Source organism: Tachysurus fulvidraco, chromosome 5 (genome assembly GCF_022655615.1).
Source record: "Tachysurus fulvidraco isolate hzauxx_2018 chromosome 5, HZAU_PFXX_2.0, whole genome shotgun sequence".
Taxonomy (NCBI): Eukaryota; Metazoa; Chordata; class Actinopteri; order Siluriformes; family Bagridae; genus Tachysurus; species Tachysurus fulvidraco.
The window spans coordinates 19,718,115-19,740,015 of NC_062522.1; the positions used below are offsets into that span (position 1 = coordinate 19,718,115).

A 21,901-nucleotide genomic window follows, 5' to 3' on the forward strand; every position below is an offset into this window, starting at 1 on the left:
ATATTAACTTTTATGTATTTTTTTACATACAAAGGTGAACGTAGTATACATTTAACTCTTTACTCTATAAATAATCATGTACTTTCAATCATTTTAAATGTACACAATATACCACATATTTCCAAGTGATATAAATATATATTAAAAGGTACAAAGCTTTTATACTTGAAGACACCACACTAGCCCAGACACAGAAGAACAGTTTAATATCTTTGTTTCTTAGAATGCATCATATTGTGAGAGTATAAATTGTCAGAAAACATTTCCAGCATATTTCTACATTCTGATTATTAGATTATAACGATTATAAAAAAATTAAAAAAAAAAACACGCACACACAAAAAACATATACAAAAATATCCAGCAGCAAAAATATATGAAGCAGAAGATTATGTTTGCCAAAGTGACGTGCGCATGCGCACAAACCTAGGCTGGGCAATTAGACACGGCACCACCAGATGAATAAAGAAATAATAATAATAATAATAATAATAATAATAATAATAATAATAGATCGTATTTCATCAGTGTCCTGTCTCTCCTTCTGTCTGTTCTTGAACAGACATTTTATTCTGTACATTTCACTAGCCATGTGGATTAATATATATAAAAAAAGTTCCCCAAAGGCTCATAAAACAGAATCGCACTTCTTTTGATTAAATTCTAAGCATTTTTAACCCTCGACACGTGCTCTGGGTTTAGGATTTACACGCAGCCTTGATTTTAATACGTGGAATTAAAATATATTAAAATAAAGTAAAATAAGTAAAAACAATATAAGCGCTTAAAGTATCCAAATTATATTCAAAACCTCAAACCATCTGCGTTTTTCTCACCTTTTGCAGGTGCATTCGGGATTTTGTAAATCCAAATAGTCTACAATCAGCCGAGCATCTTTTCATCAACTCAAACTCCGCTCCAGCGTTTACTCTCTGCCCCCTGAGCGCGAGCCCCGGTCACGTGACACAATTCTGACCCGATTTAAGTAACGTCCCAATCCACCGTCTCCTCCCTACACGCGCACACTACGTCTCCTCCCATGCATGCGCACACTACGTAGGGAGTCAGACGACAGATTCGAAAATTGTTAAGAATTCTCGAATCCCTTGGAAACGTCCGTTTCAGCAGATGTGTCTGTAGCTCGGTAACCATTTTATACAAAATGCAAAATACAAGTTATACAAAATTGTAACCCAAACCATTTGTTTAACAGATGAACGCTGAATTAGTATTTATTTAATCATTTTATTATAGTAATAATAAACGTCAACGTTCATTTTAAAGTTGCTGAAAACACTGCACCCAATGATATAAAAGCAGGAAGAGGTATGCTTTTTTTACGACAGTGCGCGGTGCGTTATGGGTATTGTAGTCCAATAGGCATCCCGTGCCGTTCGCTGTTCACGCGCACTGAAGCCATAAAAACTGCAGTTTGCCGAGTTGCAGTTTTCCTGTGCCAAGTTGCATCAGATAATAAAAGGTATAAAAGCCGGTTCAAGTGAAACGTTTTATCTTTCTGTTTCAGAGACTCGAACTTTTATGGTGTTTCCGGTAAGCTGACAGCAGGAGAAAAGACGAAACGTCCAGATGAAGCTGTTTGTGAGTGAAGGCAGTCCGCAGTGTGTGAAAGTGTTGGCAGCGCTCGCGCACACAGGGGTTACATGTGACGTACAGCTGCTCAGCCACGAGGGTGAGAAAGTCTTATGTTACTTTGTGTAAAACTAACCTGAAACACAAAAATGTTAAAGGACACGTTTTCTGCGGTATTTCCTCAGTTCCTCGTGTCATGGATTCCACAAGCATTCGAGAGTTTAGGTTTTATTGATGTTATTGCACTGTATAACTTTCATGTTACAGATCTCTTGTTCTGTTCTATCCTAAAGTCTTTTATTGTGTTCATATCTGATTAATGAGAAGTCCACTAAAGAACAATGAAACCCTTTCACCAGATCAGCAACAATACTGAAACAGGCTGAGGGATGTGGTGCCTAGTGTTTAAGGTGTTGGACTACTGACCAGAAGGGTATAGGTTCGAATCCCAGGTCCACCAATCTGCCCCTGCAAGGCACCTTAATAATCCTCAATTACTCAGTTGTATAAATTTAATTAAATTGTAAGTCACAACGGATAAAGGTGTCTGCTAAATGCTGTAAATATAAACAGGCTGTGGCATACAAGCAATGACAGGTTGGTATTAAAGGGCCCAAAGTGTGCATGACAACATGTCCTACACCACCTTCACCAGCCTGGACTGTTGACACAAGTTAAGATTGACCAGACCAGCCTACTTTTTTCCAGTAGTCAGCTGTCCATTTTTGGTAAGCCTGCAGTCTCTGCTTTCTGTCTAATAGAAGTGGAACTTTGTGTTCTTCCTCTATGTATCTTGAGATGCTTTTCTGCTCACCACAATTTCACAGAGCGTCTATCCGAGTTACTGTGTCCTTTTGTCAAGTTGAATCAGTCTGCCCACTCTTTTTTTCCTGGTTTGCACTGTGTTTTGTGGCAAAAAATAATACCAACAACAGAGCGGGCGAGTGCTTTTTGGGTGTAGATGCATTCTGTAACTATTGTGAAAGCAGAATAAGACCTCACAATAGGCTGAAAAACCATTTAGCTGCTTGTTGCTTTTCACTTTCACTTTTAAAATCACACCACAGCCCGCTCTAAACAAAAACAGTAAACAATACCAAATCATCTTTTTTTTTCTTACTGAATCAAAATATTAAGTGCATCATAATATATTATCAACATCATAATAAATTGTTAACGTCTGCCCCATTTGATGCTTGGGAGTGCTTTATTGCCATAAATATTAAGCTATAATAAGTTCATCTATCCAGCTATTTTTGTAAACAAACAATCGGACAACAAACCCCTAAATCTGAATAATAATAGCTAAGAGTTTCTATAAAATTCTGGGGGTCAGTTTGTTGGTTGTTGTCATATTGCTGTTTCTTTGCATGAGAAGGTATCAAATGTTTCAGCAATCTCAGATGTATATGATATAGATTTAGATATAGATAGGGGGTTTTTTTGTTTGTTTTTTTGGTGTCTTAAAAATAAAAGTAAAAGTGGTAGTTCAGTGATGCAGACCTTGGGCTACTGATCAAAAGATTGTGAGTTCAAATACCAGTGTTGAAACTGCTGGACCTTAAAGCTAGCATGTAGTACAACTGTATTGACTGTATTAATTGCAGTTATAATATACACAGCTTGGCTATTCAGTGATAAGATGATAAGAACAATATTCTAGTTTAATTTTAAGTTGGTGTTTTTCTATTAGGGGTAGAGGAGGGGGTACAGCTATGATCCAGTACATATACATCGACAAAATGGAGGTCTATTTGATAAACATCCAGTGAGCATGTTTATAATGTAGGTTTAACTTTTTATCACAGTGTATGTTTGTGTGTTTCCAGAAAGCGTGGTGTCCTTCCTGAGTCACCCAGTCCTCCCAGCTTTGCTGCTACCCAGCGGCCAGCAACTGTTTAGTGCTAACGCCATCTGCCAGTGAGTATATCTACTAAAACTTTTTCATTTCTTCCCCATGGATATTTAAGTCTTACATGTCTGTATCTCCACAGATATCTGTTCGAGGTTGGTGGGAAGGAGATCACTGATGCCAGCAGGCAGTTATTGGAATGGGAAGCTACAGAATTGCAGGTCAGGATCTGCTGCCAAGGAGCAATGACCTCTTTTTCAGTCTGTTGGTTGTTGTCATATTTCTGTGTCTTTGCATGAGAAAGCATCAAATATTTAGGCGTTCTCAGATATACTTGATAAAGATCTGTCTCTGTCTCTCTCTCTCTCTCTCTCTCTCTCTCTCTCTATATATATATATATATATATATATATATATATATATATATATATATATATATATATATATATATATATATATATCATTATTTTTATTTATTTATTTATTTATTTATTTATTTATTTATTTTTTTACACTCCAAGCCATAAGAGAATGAGTTGGGCTATTGTATAAAAAAAATCATGCTTGAAGACATTTTCCTCATAAATAGTGTTAAGCTTTTCTGAGGTTTGCAGTCTTTGAACAAAAAACAATACATCAGCTAAACAGAGTCTCATTATTTTTGTGGGTGCCATCGAACAACGGTATTATTACCACATTAAGCCCATGAGGAATTCAAGTATAACTCTAAAACAAAAAGTACAGACTTTGTGGATATTTATATGGAGTATTTGCTCTGAAAATTTTACTCTGAAAACTTTGATGTTATATATTACAGCAGAAAAGTGAACAAGTGAAGCTTCCGAAAAGGCTTGTATCCTGAGATGCTTTTCTGCTCACCACAATTTCACAGAGCATCTATCCGAGTTACTGTGTCCTTTTGTCAAGTTGAATCAGTCTGCCCACTCTTTTTTCCTGGTTTGCACTGTGTTTTGTGGCAAAAAATAATACTAACAGAGCGGGCGAGTGCTTTTTGGGTGTAGATGCGTTCTGTAACTATTGTGAAAGCAGAATAAGACCTCACAATAGGCTGAAAAACCATTTAGCTGCTTGTTGCTTTGCACTTTCACTTTTAAAATCACACCACAGCCCGCTCTAAACAAAAACAGTAAACAATACCAAATCATCTTTTTTTTTCTTCTTACTATTAGCGCATCATAATATATTATCAACATCATAATAAATTGTTAGCATCCACCCCATTTGATGCTTGGGAGTGCTTTATTGCCATAAATAAATAGTAAGCTATAATAAGTTATCCAGCTGCCAGGCTGAGAAAGTCCATTTGTTCACGTTACCTTCTGTTTGTGGTGCTTTCCATTTCAGTAGCTTGCCACACAGAAAGGGTTAAAAGACCTTTTTTTTTTTTTTTATTATTATTAGCTGAAGTACTTTTGTAAACAATCAGACAAAAACCCCTAAATGTGAATAATAATAACTAAGAGTTTCTATAAAATTCTGGGGAAAAAATTTAATATTTTAGGTCATATGTTAATATTACTCGTATGTTTTGCAACTCTTTTTCAGTCTGTTGGTTGTTGTCATATTTCTGTGTCTTTGCGTGAGAAGGCATAAAATATTTCAGCGATCTCAGATATACGTGATAAAGACCTGTCTCGTCTCTCTCTCTCTCTCTCTCTCTCTCTCTCTCTCTATATATATATATATATATATATATATATATATATATATATATATATATATATATATATATATATATATATATATATATATATATTACACTCCAAGCCATAAGTGAATGAAAAAAAAAAAATCATTGACATTTTCCTCATAAATAGTGTTAAGCTTTTCTGAGGTTTGCAGTTGATGAACAAAAAACAATACATCAGCTAAACAGTTGTAGTTTTGCAGGAGTCTCATTATTTTTGTGGGTGCCATCGAACAACGATATTATTACCACATTAAGCCCATGAGGAATTCCAGTATAACTCTAGATAAAACAAAAAGTACAGACTTTGTGGATATTTATATGGAGTATTTGCTCTGAAAATTTTACTCTGAAAACTTTCTGATGTTATATATTACAGCAGAAAAGTGTTTTTTAGAGATATTAAAAAAGTGAAGCGTCCGAAAAGGCTTGTAAACACTATACTTAATTATTTTTTTAGATTTATTTAAATAAAAGTAGATATTGTATAAACAGAAATGGGGTGGCTTTGCTTCTTTTTTTGTTTTATTTTGTGTTTTTCTGTTGTTGTTTTTTTCAGAAAATGAGTTAGCTGGAGCACTTTTTGTGCTGTTCTACAATTTAAATCTCTAATCAGTCCTTGATAGTAAATAAAACTATTTAAGTTTTACTAGTTATGGGGAAGTTATTTGCCTTTGCATGTACAGGAGGATGAAAATCAATAAGCATTTGCATTTAAGCCTTGTTTGTATTCCATATCTTATCTCCTTATATTCCTTTATTAGCAGTAAACTTTATTAACTGACACACTGTCAGTCATGGTATTTTATTTACTTGCTGTTAAACAAGTAATTGTGTGCACATCCCACCTTCTGGAATGGTGCAGGACAAAAGAAACTACTAAAGTGAAAAAAGTAATGTCCGCAACACTGTTTATAACTCCCATATTTAATAAAAGGCAAAGTTTCGACCCTACTGGCTCTTCTTTCTACCCTACTGGGTCTTCTTCAGGCAAGAAGACCCAGTAGGGTTGAAACGTTGCCTTTAATTAAATTTGGGAGTTATAAACAGTCTTGCGGACAGTAAATTTTTTTTTTCACAATTTTTTTACTTGCACCTCAGCATGTGAACTTAATAATTGGGAGGTTAAAGTGTAAGCGGTGTGGTCTGGTGTGAGTGGGGGAAAAAAAACACCGTGCTTTTTGATAACTGCAGTATTCCTGTGTTGTGCTCGAATCACATAAGATTCCATACAACGCATGAGCTGTGGTTTGAGCAGACCAAGATAACAGGCTGAAATCCAGTCAGCTGCTTGTTGCTATGCAGTTTCTCATTTCTAATGTGACACCACCTACTGGGCACTGAATCTTTTTTTTTATGAATCAAAATGTGGTCCGTGTTCTGGTACTGACAATGCTGAACAATTTACACAAAGAAGTCCACTGTGATATATATGTTGCGATAGAACTAACAAGATTCATGTTCTGTCTGTTGTACAAAGGATGTTCGGATGCTTTGTCTGTAAAGTGATCAATGATCAGCTGATTCGATTTGACACGTCAGATCATTTTTGACAGCCTGAAATATAAAAAAGGCATCATAGAATTATATTGAGGTTTGTTGTCTGATGGTTGTTAGTGTGTTTGTTTGTGTAGCCTGTGCTGCTTCAGGCCCTCCATGTGGCCATGCTGCAGGGGAAGAAGAGCGAGGCTGGCACACTGCTGAAAAAGCCTCTGAGCTGGCTGGAACAACATCTGGGTGAAAAAACAACACAGTTTCTAACTGCAGTAAGTACTTAAACCCTAACTTGGCAGAGTTGGCCACATCTTGGATCTTGTAGACTACGTGTGGATTCAGCACTGATCTTGATGTCTGCAAATTTACCAATATAATTTCTATACTGGTTACATAAGCGAATGTACATCTTTTGTAAATTTCATACACACTTTGCTTCATACACACTGGTAAATCTTTCGATTCAACCTCCAAACTCACTCCATTATGTTTCATTTTAGGTGCCAGAAAACTCTTTTGTAATGCTAGTTAGAAATAACTGCTGATAAACCGTATTACTATGGCAAGCAGTAGTGGGAATGTCTACTGGAGACTATAGTACAGAGACTGAACACAACTTTTTACAGTTAATCACCCCCATATTTAACACAATGTAAGATATCTCACCAGGCGGACATGTCTGTTTCAGGAGACAGTCGAAGTTGCAGACATCGTCTTGTGGGCAGCACTGTACCCTGTTCTGTCTGACTCCGCTTTAGAAGCTGGTGAGTGAATCAGCTGTTATTTATTAACTTCAGCCCATGTGCTATATTACCAAAATAACGATCTTTTTTGGCGTGCATGTTCTCTCTGGTTTCAGGTGAGCTGCGTTCTGTTCGAGGCTGGTTTGAGCGTGTAAGTCCCCTCCCAGCATGCACTAAAGCAGTTCAGAAGATTCTGCCTGGGAAGGAGCTTAATGCTGTGAAGAATTTCCTTCAAAAGCAACCAGCACCACATGCACAGCAAAGGGAAAACCTGCCCAGTGAGGTACACTATCTTCCTTTATTTGGTACAGGAAAGAGAAAAGGTGATTCTAGGAGGCTAATAAAAATGTGTCCCTACATGTCGTCTTTTAGATCGAAGACACAGAGCATGTGATGACCGAAGAGGAGATTGAGGTAGCCGCTCAGGCTTGGAGTAAAGGACTACCAGAGTGTGATGAGCCTGTAAAAAGGCAACACCCTATGTAAGATTCTAATCTTCTCCAACATAACACACACAGAGTGGAAGATTAAATTCTTGAGTAATGTAATAATGTGTAAAGTTGTAGGAGCGTCGTAATGGAAAAAAGAAAATATTTTCAGATCTCCCTCTTTCCCAACTCTAAACTCACTCGTATCTTACAGCAGTGCTCGAGAGTCTAGAATCAACTCACGACTTAACAAAAATAAAAATGTTTGCAAGGTTGGAAGATGAGTTCCTTTTCAAAACGTGATATCTGGCGGTTTTAAATACGAACGCATCATATTGCGTCTTGGCAGAATGAAGCCAAGCCCACTTATTTTTGCTGTGAAATTAAGCAGGTTACGCAGAAAGATAGGGTGTCTTTTTTTTTTTTTTTTTTTTTTTACCTTCTTTACCAATACTGACAATATTTCTGGAGTTGACTGGAGTTGGCCAACTTAAATTCTTAACTTTTAATTTAGACAAATTTATCAAATAGTTTATCTGATGATGATAAAGCAAAGATGAGATTACTAAGCAGATTAATCATTAAATTCTTATTCTTCTGGTAGATCACTTAAATTTGTCTTATTATACATTTTCACCTAGTCTTCTGCATAGATGGCTTCTATAATAAACGTAACCATTTATCATCATAAAGAACTTTAACTCCCATGTTTAGATTGCTGTCACAACGAATCACATATATCCATATCTCCTGTATTCCTGCAAATCTGTTCTCATTAATGTAGTTGTAATTTGTAGATGTGATGTTTGTAATGTGACGTTTGTGATTTACTCAGTTTACCTAAGGAAGGGAAGCGTAATGTGCTGGTAACCAGCGCCCTGCCGTACGTTAACAACGTGCCTCATCTTGGCAACATCATCGGTTGCGTGCTCAGCGCTGATGTGTTCTCCAGGTAACATGACCCTCTGCTCTGCTTTACTCATTTTGTTTGCGTTTATTATGAAGCACTAATGGAACACGCACAGTAGGCGGACCTGCCTTTCTAGCTGGTTGCTATGCAGTTTCATGGTTAAATAAAAAAATTTTTGCTTGTTTTTTTTTTTTTTTTTTAGCAGTTATTTGAACTCTCTGTCTCTATAGAAATATTTTAAGCTAAATTGTGAATATGTAAGAGAAAATCTTGTTCCCCCATCTGAATATGTTTTGCACACATCTTGTTTTTTTTCAGTTCAGTTAATAGTTCAATAAAGCAAGCTATTTCTCTCTCCACGTCTCACTTGCTGTCTCTTGCCGCAGATATGGCCGTTTGCGTGACTGGAACCTGCTGTATGTGTGCGGGACAGACGAGTATGGCACCGCAACCGAGAATAAAGCTCTTGAGGAGGGTCTAACGCCCCAACAGATCTGTGACAAATACTTTGTAGTTCACAGTGAAATCTACAAGTGGTTCCAGATCGACTTTGACTATTTCGGCCGCACTACCACTCAGCAACAGACAGAGTATGATGATCAAATGCATGCGTGACATAGAAACGCTCTTAGAAATGGATAAGAAATAGTGTGCTGACTTAAGTGTGTTTCTGAAGTTTAAACAATTCAATAACATGCTTTAGTTGTTTCAGAGGCACATCATGTTGCTCTGTGCCCTAACAGATAAGTAATTATTTTAATGCTGTTGAAGAGCTAACTGAAACTTGATTGAGACTAAATGCATTTAAGAAAAATGGTTTGTTAACCTATGACATAAAATTAAGAGATTAACTTCAAATATTCAGCTCCCTTTTTGCCTATACGTATTTACTCTTACTTCTTTCTCTCAGAATTTCACAGAACATATTCTTTCGTTTATATGAGCGGGGATTTCTGCACGAGGACACAGTGGAGCAGCTGCGCTGTGAGAACTGCCAGCGCTTCCTAGCTGATCGCTTTGTGGAGGGTGTGTGTCCTAACTGCAAATATCCCGAAGCCAGAGGGGACCAGTGTGATAAGTGTGGCCGACTCATTAACGCTGTGGAGCTCAAGGTACAAATTATAAAACCCGTTTCAGGAACACCTCTGGATAAAATCTAGAAAACTTAGTCCTCTTCACTCTGATTCTGTCTTCCAGTTTACATGCACATACATCTGGTATACTTAGTATGAAGATGATACTTATTTCATAATTGGATTATATCTTTGAGAGATCGTGACCATCTTTTTGTGACACCCCCCACCCCATAGGATCCGCAGTGTAAGGTGTGTGGACAGACTCCTATGATTCGCACATCTAAGCACTTGTTTCTCGACCTTCCCAAGGTAACTACTTTGTGTTTATTTCTAAAACAATAAGTGTACAGTACATGTATTCTTTACATTAACACTGCTTGTGTGCATTTATTAGCTAGAAGGAGACTTGGAGACATGGCTGGAGCAGACTCTTAATACTGGTGACTGGACAGCTAATGCTAAGCAGATCACTCGCTCGTGGATAAGAGACGGCCTGAAGCCACGCTGCATCACACGAGATCTGAAGTGGGGGACACCTGTACCACTCCCAGAATATAGTGAGAAGGTAAGAAAAGTGCTCTAAATACAGTTACAACAGGTTGATCTTTATTTTATACTAAACAGGCACCTGATTTACCTGCTGGCGTCCATTATTTCTTTAAAGGTCTTTTACGTTTGGTTTGATGCCCCCATCGGCTACCTCTCCATAACGGCCAACTACACCAGCGAATGGGAGAAATGGTGGAAGAACCCACAACAGGTGCCAAATCTCAACCCCTCAAACACATTATCCCAAATTCCTGTTCACAATGTGTTCATCACACCCCTCAACACCCCGATATAGTGGCAGAGCAGCAAGCAACAGACACATTTCACAAAAGCAAATGTACATGTTACATCTTCACACAATGCCAAGACAAAGTACATTTAATAAAACTAAACAATATCCTTTTTTTTGTTTTTTTTTTAATGAGAATATACAAGCTTGAACATCATAAATGGTATGTGAAATAATACAAGTGAGCCTATTCTGTCTTTTGCTCCTGAGAATAATGCATGAATTACTTCTGATTGACTAAATGAATGTGTCTAAATAGTGCAGTTTAAATAGAGCTAGAGACGGAAAAATAATCTAATTAAACATTTTAATGCCATTTATTTAAAAATGTTCAAGTTCCTTATTTTTTATTTCAATTATAGTCTTTGGCGTCGTAAATCATTTCGATATCTATATACCAAAAATTGTGTGTCTCTCTCACTTATCCTGCAGGTGGAGCTGTACAACTTCATGGCGAAAGACAACGTTCCATTCCACAGTGTGGTGTTCCCGTGCTCTCTGCTCGGCTCACAGGACAACTACACGCTTGTCAACCATCTCATCGCTACAGGTGACGCACAAAAAGCTCACCTGAAATCTGTTTAGCTGATTTTTGGTCTTTTGAAATAAGATGAAATAAGAAGATATCATAAGATGATGTCGTTTAGATAAGAAGTGTGTTCTCAGACACGAAACGAAGAATCATTAAATGTATAGTATTTGCAGTAAACATTTCTTGTAATATGTAATATAATCTGTTAAGCTCTTATTAAGCTTTGTTTTGCTAAACAAAATGGGTGAGGGCAAAGATGAATAAAATACAGTAACTGGATTAATGGATTAATCTTTAAAATGTCAGTTCAAGCGATTATGTTTTTCTTTGGAACCATAATTATGAATTTACTTGTGCTTTGTTTTCAGCAAGTCAAGTTGAGCTTGTAGTTACAAACTATAAATTTGTTTGATTTGGATTTTTTTTTTGCAATTAGAATATTTGAACTATGAGGATACAAAGTTCTCAAAAAGTCGCGGCGTTGGAGTGTTCGGAGACATGGCTAAGGACACCGGCATTCCGTCTGATGTTTGGCGTTTCTACCTGACATACGTGAGACCTGAGGGCCAGGATTCCACCTTCTCTTGGGCTGACCTGGCTCTGAAGAACAACTCGGAACTGCTCAATAACCTGGGCAATTTCATCAACAGGTATATTAGATCAGACACACTCCCAGTTTATTTCCCCTAATCATCTGTTTAACTAAACAAACACTCGACGGACACACATCTACACACGATCAACATCTAGACAAGCTTATTGAAGACTGCATTACACTGTTACTCTTCTGCACAGCTCAGTAAATATACAGGATTTTTTTATTGACCAGATCTGTTCTTCTTGTTCTGTCTCTGCCTTTTTTTCCCCCTCTGTCTCTTAGGGCAGGCATGTTTGTGAGTAAGTTCTTTAATGGCTGTGTGCCGGAGATTGTGCTGCAGGATGAAGACAAGCGTCTCATCGCTCAGGTGTCCTGGGAGCTTAAGCAGTACATCCAGTTGCTGGACAAAGTCAGGTCAGAAATGTCTTTAGTTTCTTTTGAACAAATCTCTTTGATTTGTTTGTGTAATTCATTTTAATCTACACGCATTTTGTATTGTGGTTACATTTTAGAATGCCAGTTTTATACTTGCCTATAAAACACTTACAGTAAAAAAACGAAAAATATATTATTCTGGCTATAGCCGACTATGACCTTTCTGTAGAACGCTGCATACCAGTAACTATTTGTCTATATTTAAAGAACGGGCACAAATGTTCTACTCATTGCTGTGAAATAACCAAAACAATCATCTATAATCAATACATTTTTTTCTTAAAACAAATGTAATTTGAGAACATCAGATTAAGATTAAAATGAATACGTTTTGAAAGGCAACCTTCACAATGTGTACATATGATTTCTAAATACCACAGCACCGCCAGTATTCTGTTACGAGATGTCTTTTTAATTATGTATTAGTTGTTCCTGGAGATAAATCCTTATGCAATGAACAGGATATGATTTCCATGTACGTTGAAGTAGTATTATAGTAGCGGTCATATAATATTTCATGATTTAATGTGATGTGATTTTACGAAAGAAAATGTACATTGAAACATTTTTTATTTTTATTTTTTTAGATAATATATCTTAATATTTAGATGATGAAATTCTACCCTCAAAGAAATTTTATTTACTGCCTATTGCAATTATTAGACATTTTTAAAATATATTTAGAATTAAATCATTACTGGTTCAGGTAGAATACGGATATATTATATTAATAAAGATATTTAGCTAGGTTTGAGTGTTTTAGGCAATGTTTTATTCAGAAAGCACAATAGTTTTAAGACTTCTGCATCTTTTGGTTTTCAAAAAGTCAAAGCTGAAAATAAATGTTCAAAACTTTACGTTACATCTAATATCATTTCAAACGTAAACATGACCGTATGTTTGGTGATTTATTTTATTGTGGGGGTTTTCTTTTGCTCAGGATTCGTGATGCCCTGAAGTGCATTCTCAACATCTCCCGCCATGGCAACCAGTATATTCAGAGTAATGAACCCTGGAAGAAGATCAAAGGAGGAGATGTGGACAGGCAAGTAATGTGAATTAACATCACTGTGATTATAGTCTCTGTCACTTAGTGAGGAAATATGCATGGGTTCGATTCAAATACAATGATATATATATTTTTTTATTTTTTTTTTAAATTAGAGGAAATCATTTTAACCATCTCTTCCAATTAATACAGATACTCTCGGTACAGTTTTATTTTTGACGGCAGAATTACTCTGAGGTCGTCATATTTGTGTGTTCTGTAGGAAACGTGCAGGCACAGTAACCGGCGTGTCGGTGAATGTGGCGTGTCTCCTTTCTGCAATGTCGGAGCCGTACATGCCCACAGTCAGTCAGACCATCCGTGCCCAGCTGCAAGCTCCAGATAATTGTGCCACTGCCATGCTGGGTGCTGAGGGATGTTTCCTTCGCAGCCTTCCAACCGGCCACCAAATCGGCACGGTAATTATCCTGTAATAAATGTTTAAGTACGGCGGCTTTGGTGTATCAAATTCAGTTAGTGATGAAATTTATATTTAATTCTGTTGCAGTTAGAATTTTATTATTATTATTATTATTATATTTTTAAAGCATTTTCATTTTTCACTTTTCAGGTCAGACCTTTGTTCCAGAAGCTGGAGCCTGAGCAAATTGAGATACTGAGAAAGAAATTTGGAGGACAACAGGTTTGTAAATACTTACCAAAGATTTTGAGTTAAAAATCACAGACAACCAAATCGTTCTGATAAACGCATTTTCCTTTGAGGTCAGACATAATTAACATTCTGGTTTGATGAAGCATGACACAGTGACCGGTTCATAAGTTGGATGAGGTGTCTGGATATTACATCATTCCAGAGTGAAATAACAAGCTCCAATCACACCTGTTGCAACATTTTTCGAAATACGAGATGGGGCGATATTTTAAGCGCCATTCAGGAATTGCTGCACCATCAAGAAAGCCTTCAACAAGATTACAATACAGTGGAAACGCATAATATTTACATTTACTTATTCTCCGTGTTGTTTAGAAATTCAGCGCTAGACCTCGAGCAGTCCCATTCCAGTCAGAGCTAACGTAGTCTTTGTGTCCTCTGTTCCTTTTCTTACTGAAACCTTTTTTTCAGCCAGAGGAGGAGACCCCTACGGGAAAGGTAGATCTGAGGGAAACCGTTGCATGCTTTTGTGCACCTTTACTGATGCCTTAAGTATGAAATTGATCTAGCAGCTGCAGATCAAAAGCCCACTTCTGCCAAGCACTGTGGTGTTTTAGTTTAGGGTTTTTTGTTTTTTTTGGTTATGTTTTTCAGTTCCCAATTGCTTGCCTGTGGGCATGCTGCAGAAAAAGAAAGTTAATCGAAATTTTTTTTTTTTTTTTTTAACAAACTGCAATTTTTTTTCAAAGTGCCTTTTTTTTCAGTGATTACCTCACATTATATAAGGGAATGTCTGCATGTTTATGAATTTTAAATATATATATTTTTTCAATTACTTAATGTTTAATTTTGTTGGCCTTAATTAGTCACAATTAATATTAAAGTACAATAACAATGAATTAATAATAATAATATAGTTTATAAAACACTTGCATGACTGATTTTGTTTAAAATATGTCCACTCCGTGCAACATAAGCTAATGTAAAAATGTCTGTTTTGTGGGATTCATTTGCAAATGAAATATGCCGGGCTTAGTGACAAAGAGACCTGACTTCAGTTAATTATCGGCATTTATTAACATTGGCAATTTTATTTATATGGGTGCATTTTAACCCGGTCATTTAATACGTTTGATTACATTAGCTTTGCTTGTGGAGTATTAGCGTTAAAATCCGTGTTGTCAGTGTCTACCAATGTGACAACTAAGGTTTGTAACGCAACTTCAACCTAATGCTATTTTATTTTCTTCAAACATGACATTTTCATACCTTATTATTTATTATATATATTTATTTTTTTTCTTTTTTCAAAAAGGGTCCCAGTAACAAGATAAGCCCCACAGAGACCAAACCTCCCACTGCCGCCGAACCTAACGCCAGTGTAAGTACAGCAGATCCTGAGGAAACCAAACAGCTGGCTGTTCCTGATCACTCTTTTTCATTTAAGAAAATCTGTACAATGCAAGAAATAAGTATTTTCCCAATATAATGCATTTGTAATATGTAATGTAAAGTAATTACTGTATGGTTGGACACAGCACTAGAGTTTTTTTGAAGTCTGTTATTTAAACTCGTTCAAAAATCACGGTTTTATTAGTCTTAACACTGATTTATTAGTTTATTATATTTCTAACAGTTCATATGTTTTTGTTCCCCTCAGCAAGGAAAGAAGTGACGAGGGAGGAGTAGGAGACCATTATTTGGGTGTACTGTACCATATGAAGGTACATTGTGCAGGGATTTTTTTTTTTTTAATTCTTTCTTTTAAAGAATCATTGAAGGAACGTACTGTATAACAAGAATCAAGTTGACGTTACTGCTGCCAAGGCCACCATGTTAACATCAAACACTGTACAATAATAAAACGGCTAATGTAGTAATGCAAGATTGTCTGTAGAGCAACTATTTCATCATTCAGTAAAACGGTTATGAAGCTTTTATTTTTTTTTAAGTGAAGAATATGCATTCATTCATTACCTTTTTTTTCCCCTTTTTAAAATATCATTCTTCATATTACTTGCATTAATCAAATTCACTGCTCATTAAAAAACACAACGTTCAAATTAACTTATTTAGATTTTTATTAGTAAATGTATACAATACAGTAAAGACCAAAAAAGGGAAATTCTATCACCTTTGATTATACAAATACAATACAGCATGCATCTTTTACTTATTGCACAATACTACCGTGTGAATAATGATATATAAAATGAGTGATCAGATAGGAAGATACAATAGAAAAATAAGCATGGGTCAGCTTGAACTGCATAATCTAAATGGCTAAATTACAAAAGTGATAATGACTACTAGACCCACCACATTTCTCCTACCACCTCCATCCACGCTTAAAGGCCATGGCTTGAGCTGAGCTTCAGAAAAAGAAAAAAAATTTTTTTACAAATGCAGTCTCTTTCGGGGGGGAAAAAAAGTCCTGAGCTAATTCTACCATAACATTTGTTTAAGCCCTTTTAATTTGTCATAAGAAGACAATATTGATCTACCTCTATTAATTGGGTTACAATGAAATGCACAGAGAATCCTTGCATAAAACCATTATACATGTCTCACAAATCCATTTTAAGAGTAAATGGACAAATAAGTGCTTTAATTTCAAAAGTTGGTAAAGTATTTGCCAGTTACACCTACCCCCGGAGTCAGTTACCACGTCAAGAGTTCTACATCCTATTTCTACAGTCTAGTACAAAAGCAACATGTGATGGATACTGCATTTAAGAAAAATACAATACACCTCTTAATATCTGCTTCTTGTGTACGAAACAGTGGTTTAGATGATCAATAAGGTGCCTGATTACTGATGCAGATTATTATGGTAATAACTCTAAACCTGGGGTCTTTCTATTTCTATAGTCAAGTCAGATTTCATCACACTTTCTGTCTCTAGCCTTCATTTTTGGGGAAGACCCTTTAAAACAAAATAATAAAAATCACACTCTCTCTTCCCCAGATTCCACATGCCTTGTCCTTTCTTTTTGTCTCCATATGTGCATTTCATGGTTACCATTTGATTCTTCTACTGGTTTCTTCTTTCTTTCACACCTTTCTCTGTCTACCACACTTCCTTCCCGTAACCCCTCACTTCCTGGTATTGACGAGCCTCTCGATGAGAGCGCGGCGTGTCCGCTGAACCTCCTCGCCAAGTCGCTCAATCTCGGCTTTAAGCCTCTCGTTCTGGTCGGTCAGCTCCTGCACCTTCCTCTCATTCTCCTGTTCCCGTTCCTTTCTGCTCTTCTTCCCTGAGAAAGGTGAGGAAAGTGCACTCCCTTTCTTCCTCTTGCCCAGACGTGATGAGGTAGGGGCTGGTGGAGGAGAGAGAGGAGGGGAGGAGGAAGGTGAGCAGTTAAGGGAAGGCGACAGCGAGGATGAGGAGGATGAGGAGCAGGATGGGGATGAGTTTGGGACAGTGGGCAGCTCTTCCTCGCTGGCTGATGGGGAGGCAGGCGGAGGGTTCGGGGGGTGGTGGTGGTGGTAGCCATTGGTGACCATAGCCGCCCCAGTTTCCACCAGGCCAACTCCTCCTTCGCTCAGCAGCTCGAAGAACTCGGGGGGCAGAAGGTCTCCTGCACCAGAGCTTGCCGTCTCTCGTGCACCACGCTGCTCCTCCTGTGCCGGTGGCTGGCTGAGGAGCAGCGGAGGTGGTGAAGGCTCCTCCATCACACGCTGCACCCCCTCCCCCCACACCTGCCCCTCCGTCAGCCAGGTGAGTGAGCAGCTCTCCAAGACATCCAGGAACTCCGGCTCTTTCTGCATGTGGAAGATAAAGAAGAAACAAAGTGACTAAATAATAACTAAATTAGCAGAGAATAGTAATTAATAAATAAATAGGCTTCAATCAATTTGTCAAAAACATCAAATGCCTTTACAGAGCACAGAAAGGAGGAGGGAGGGCGTAACATTGGAGGTACGAGAGATGGTACGAGAGACGGCAGCCGTTGCTTTCGGCGTGACTGACCTCGGCGCAGGGCGGGGGGCGTGTGTGCTTGGCCCCACCTGCATCGGATCCCAATATATCTTGCAAGTCTTCATACCACGCCTCCAACTCTGCACCACACAGCGGCGCCACGCCGGGGGGGTACATCCACTCCGCAGTCATCTCAACCAATCAGCTGCTACGCACAGACACGACGACTCAACACACTCCTACACCCAGCACACCAGACCTGGCCCAGAAATTAATTAAGTCTTTTTTTTTTATGTCAAATTAAAAATCTCAGAACTTGCACCAAAAAAGCACACAAAATACTGAGCAGTACTGCTACAGTGAGTACAAAAAAGTCAAAACTAAAGTGGCCAGATTATTGACAAATGAACATATTCAGTTGTCTAAGGACACTTAGTGGCCAGATGGAGTTACTACAGAGATCACAAGTCCACCAGACCATTGGACTCCAGAGCGGTGTAGACTACTCACATACATCTACATGCACATGCCAGGAATTAAAAACCAATTCTTACTATAATATTCTAGACCAATAAAATACAAATTAAAAACCAAAACAAAAAAAAGTAAATCAGAGCTTGAACTTACCTTAAAAGCGTTTCTTCTTAATCAAGTGTGATTGTGAGATGTCGGTGATATTGTGTCCCAGTAATTCTGGAAAAGAATCAATAAACTAATTATTGTAGTATACATTCATGTATACAAGGAACTATAAACTATAAATGGATTATTAAACATGAATAACACAAAAAAAATTCTTAAAAGACATAAATCTGATAACTTAAGCATGAATAAATGAATGAATGAAAGAGTCACAGAAATGTTAGAGAAAACTTTTCAAGTCAAAATGATCTTTAAACAAAATGAAGTTTTGTTGAAGGGAAAAGTGTGAAGAAGTAAAAGATGCTATAATTATAAAGCGAGTAAGCAAAGTGGTTTTATTGAGTGATTAACAGTAATGTGTGTTAATTCGGGTCACTGACTATGTAAACAATAGCTGTGGTGTGGTCGCGTGCGCCCCCTGTTAAAGCCCGAGGTCACAAGGCTCACTGACCTGACTGGTGCTCAGTGCTACACCTTCAGCAACAGACACCTATTATTGGTGTTGTATTGTGATTTTAGCGTTATTATTTTATTCCGTGTTGTTTTTTTAGCGTAGCTGATCCCACGTCCGTCCCCCGTCCCCCAAACAACATTTTCCGGCTTATCTGACCATCATCATCATCATCATCATCTCACTATGGAGGCCTATTGAGCTGTGAAGTTCAACTTCTGTTATTTTATCCATCATAAATAACCGGAATATATTATATTGCAATACAGAGCCATCATAAAAGCCAAAACCCTCCAGAATTAAGAATTGGATGAAAATTCTTGAACGGACAATAATAAATGGGTGATGTTTTAAAAAAAAAAAAAAAAAAAAAAAAAAAAAAAAAGGATGGTTAACTCAATAAGTGTTAAAGGTTGGAATGGACACAATGACACTTAAAGATTAATGACCCTGTTTAATAAACACAAGGATGGTTAGTTCAGTTACGTCATGGAGACAAAGTACAAAAGAAACACAGCCTTCAGTGTAGAATTACATTATTATTAATGACAACAAATAAAAATGTAAGTAGACTAAAATGTGGGTTCAAATATTGGCCAGAAAAAAAATCTGATAATAATAATAATAATAATAATAATAAATATTTATTATTATTATTATCATCATCATTATTATAAAATGTATGTTGACTGGAGAAAGAAAAAGGATGTAAAATGAAGGAATAGCACTGATTTTGGATCAGACAGTGACGTTAAATTCCCTAAAACTGAAAACAAACTTTAAACCAAAACACAAGAAAGAAAAAAGTTTGTGAAATCCTTTTGTGTGTTGAGTGAGAAATAAAGAGATAGTTAAACAGAAAGAAAAGCCCTGACAAATAAGCAGTGAGAACAACTGCTGTCCAAAAACAGATGTGGGGTCGCTGCCAAAACACATGAACACTGTAAAGGAAAAGCTGAAGTTCACACAGCAGGAGCCACAAAGTTACAGCCACTCAAACCTGCAGGAGGGAAACAAAACAAACGGAAACTCACCCTTTTTCTTTTATTATGCCGTTTTCTCGACTGTCTTGGACTCGGGTTGTGTATATATTTTTGTTGAGATTGCCGATAGTTCATGTTAACCATTGTTCAGTTGAAGTCACCGAGTATGAATTTCGGAAACTCCCGGGGCAGTTTATATAGGAGGCTGAAGTGCAACCAAACACCAGAGGAAGCGCTTCGGCGTCAACCTAACGAACAGCGGTGGAGCTGAGCGCAGACAGACGTGCAATCCAGCCAATCCCGGACGAAGGATAAAACTCTTTTGCTTAGAGACATCCAATCAGAGCGGCTCTCGAGTGCAGAAGGTGGGGCTTATATCGCGTGCTGGTTGTCTCGCAGTGAGCGAGTTTGTATGAGCGGAAAGATGTGATGCAGTCATAAGGCAGCCAGGACGAATTTGGGGCGTAAGAGAGTCACATGAAAGGAATGATGCAATCGTTGGCAACCGGTTTCTAGTCGGAGATAAGACTAGCAGAGCCCGAGCATGTTTTATTAAACAGCCCTGTATTAAAAAGAAAACCCAGACAAAATACCTTATAAGGACGTGAGAAAATTGATCGATTTTGCTTGCGTTCGCAAAACCCTCATAAAGCGCAGATATATAATGTGTTTTAGGCGTTAAGAGGCTTTTATTGCACTGTTTTTGTCCCGATTCCCAACTGCGAACAGATAACACTCCAAAATAATCATTTAAAATGATAAGAATATAAATATTAGTGACTATTTTAAATAACCACAGTGTGGATTATATAAATATATAAATAAACCTGAATAAAGACACTGAGATCTCGCACTGTGTCATTTTAAAGGGGTTTAAAACCTTCCTCACTTTGTGTTCACATCAGTATAATGTGGTGTTCAGTCATCATCATCGTGGCTACAAGTTTGTGTATGTTGTTATTGTGCAGATTCAATTTAACAGAACTGTCATGTATATGCTTTAGTGTTATAATCATGCTATTATTAACAGTATAATCACGTTGTTATAAACAGTATAAACATGTTATTATTACAGTAGAATCTGTTATAATCATGTTATTATTACAGTATAATGTTATTAACAGTAGAATCCTGTGCACTGTTTACACTTTACTCATGAACAGCATCACTGTGTAACAGGGAACAGTGCAGGAGAAACTTTGTTTCTGTTGCTGTGCTTCTTATTTTTATATTTATTTGACTTTATTTACCGCGCCATATGGGTGTGGACGGGAGAATGACCCGTAACATGCGGCCATCTGATGTCACCCGGTGCTCATCTCGTTAGTATTCAGAAACTCTCCCGTGCACACAGGAGTCGAGCACTTTAACATGCACGGTGCAGAAGCGTGCAGCGTATTGCCTAGCAACAGCGCAAGTGGGCCGCGCGTACGCTTAGCGAATAGAAAGCTCAACTTCTGTTTCCAAGAGGCGCGCGCCGCTCGCGAGCAGCGCGCCGCGAACACGTCACTGCCGCGCGGCTGTTGCTGTGTAGTCTCGCGCTCTCTCCACGCCGCTAATGGCTGTCACCTGCACGCGCGCAATTCTATTGGCAGCCCAAGCTTTTATTCCCAAAAGTTGTGTTTACTTTCACAGAGCTGTAAAAGCGTGGCCGAGCTGATCTGTCCACTCCGGTTCGAGACGTGTGAAAGACACACAACGTCGTCGTCTTCAGTGTGTTTTTAATCGGGGTGTATTTGGTGTTTGTGCAAACTTGATCAATAAATAAAATCACAAACCTTCAAAATCTAAAATTACATACTAATTAACGTACTGATTGGAATCTGTGATAATCAGCCAATAATGCGTTCATAGTTTCATTGTAGTTTTTCACGGTGCATCATTAAAATGGTAAATACCAAGAATATATTTTTATTCCACATTTAAATAATAGCTCTAGTGTGGTTTTAATTTACTATATGTAGTGCACATGTAACCAAGATCCTGCTTTATTGATCACGTATTTAACCATAATACTGTAATTTCTCTGCTTTATTTC

At 37.5% G+C, this 21,901-nt stretch overlaps 3 protein-coding genes across 8 annotated transcripts in view; 1 reads left to right on the top strand and 2 right to left on the bottom strand.

Moving 5' to 3' along the window:
- arhgap9 (Rho GTPase activating protein 9) overlaps positions 1-1,022 on the bottom strand; it is a 35,282-nt gene extending 34,260 nt beyond the window's left edge. For 2 of the 3 annotated variants that reach the window (XM_047814239.1, XM_027147270.2), the window contains exon 1: positions 837-989. The gene's annotated coding sequence lies outside the window, so the exon portion shown is untranslated. Of the gene's footprint in view, positions 1-836 lie in introns of all 3 variants that reach the window. The other variant, XR_007140662.1, reaches the window with a different exon arrangement.
- Positions 1,003-16,807, top strand: mars1 (methionyl-tRNA synthetase 1). 3 transcript variants are annotated; one of them, XM_027147267.2, is made up of 23 exons: positions 1,003-1,144; positions 1,526-1,690; positions 3,420-3,510; positions 3,585-3,663; positions 6,785-6,916; positions 7,333-7,408; positions 7,504-7,670; positions 7,760-7,869; positions 8,651-8,767; positions 9,112-9,315; positions 9,636-9,837; positions 10,036-10,110; positions 10,196-10,366; positions 10,466-10,561; positions 11,072-11,189; positions 11,608-11,821; positions 12,052-12,183; positions 13,145-13,249; positions 13,476-13,671; positions 13,824-13,895; positions 14,337-14,363; positions 15,181-15,246; positions 15,526-16,807. In XM_027147267.2, exons 2-23 carry the CDS (start codon positions 1,588-1,590, stop codon positions 15,538-15,540), a joined length of 2,568 nt encoding a protein of 855 aa, XP_027003068.2. In that variant the 5' UTR covers positions 1,003-1,144; positions 1,526-1,587; the 3' UTR covers positions 15,541-16,807. The 3 variants fall into 3 exon arrangements, with proteins under 3 accessions (XP_027003068.2, XP_027003069.2, XP_027003070.2); XM_027147268.2 differs by lacking the exon at positions 1,003-1,144 and adding an exon at positions 1,189-1,326; XM_027147269.2 differs by lacking the exons at positions 1,003-1,144; positions 14,337-14,363 and having other exon boundaries at positions 1,375-1,690.
- ddit3 (DNA-damage-inducible transcript 3) lies at positions 15,929-20,079 on the bottom strand. 2 transcript variants are annotated; one of them, XM_027147271.2, is made up of 4 exons: positions 19,915-20,079; positions 18,415-18,480; positions 17,839-18,046; positions 15,929-17,630 (listed from the first exon to the last, which is right to left on the bottom strand). In XM_027147271.2, exons 3-4 carry the CDS (start codon positions 17,977-17,979, stop codon positions 16,962-16,964), a joined length of 810 nt encoding a protein of 269 aa, XP_027003072.2. In that variant the 5' UTR covers positions 17,980-18,046; positions 18,415-18,480; positions 19,915-20,079; the 3' UTR covers positions 15,929-16,961. The 2 variants fall into 2 exon arrangements, with proteins under 2 accessions (XP_027003072.2, XP_047670196.1); XM_047814240.1 differs by lacking the exons at positions 18,415-18,480; positions 19,915-20,079 and having other exon boundaries at positions 17,750-17,880.
- Positions 20,080-21,901: the final 1,822 nt, after the last annotated feature.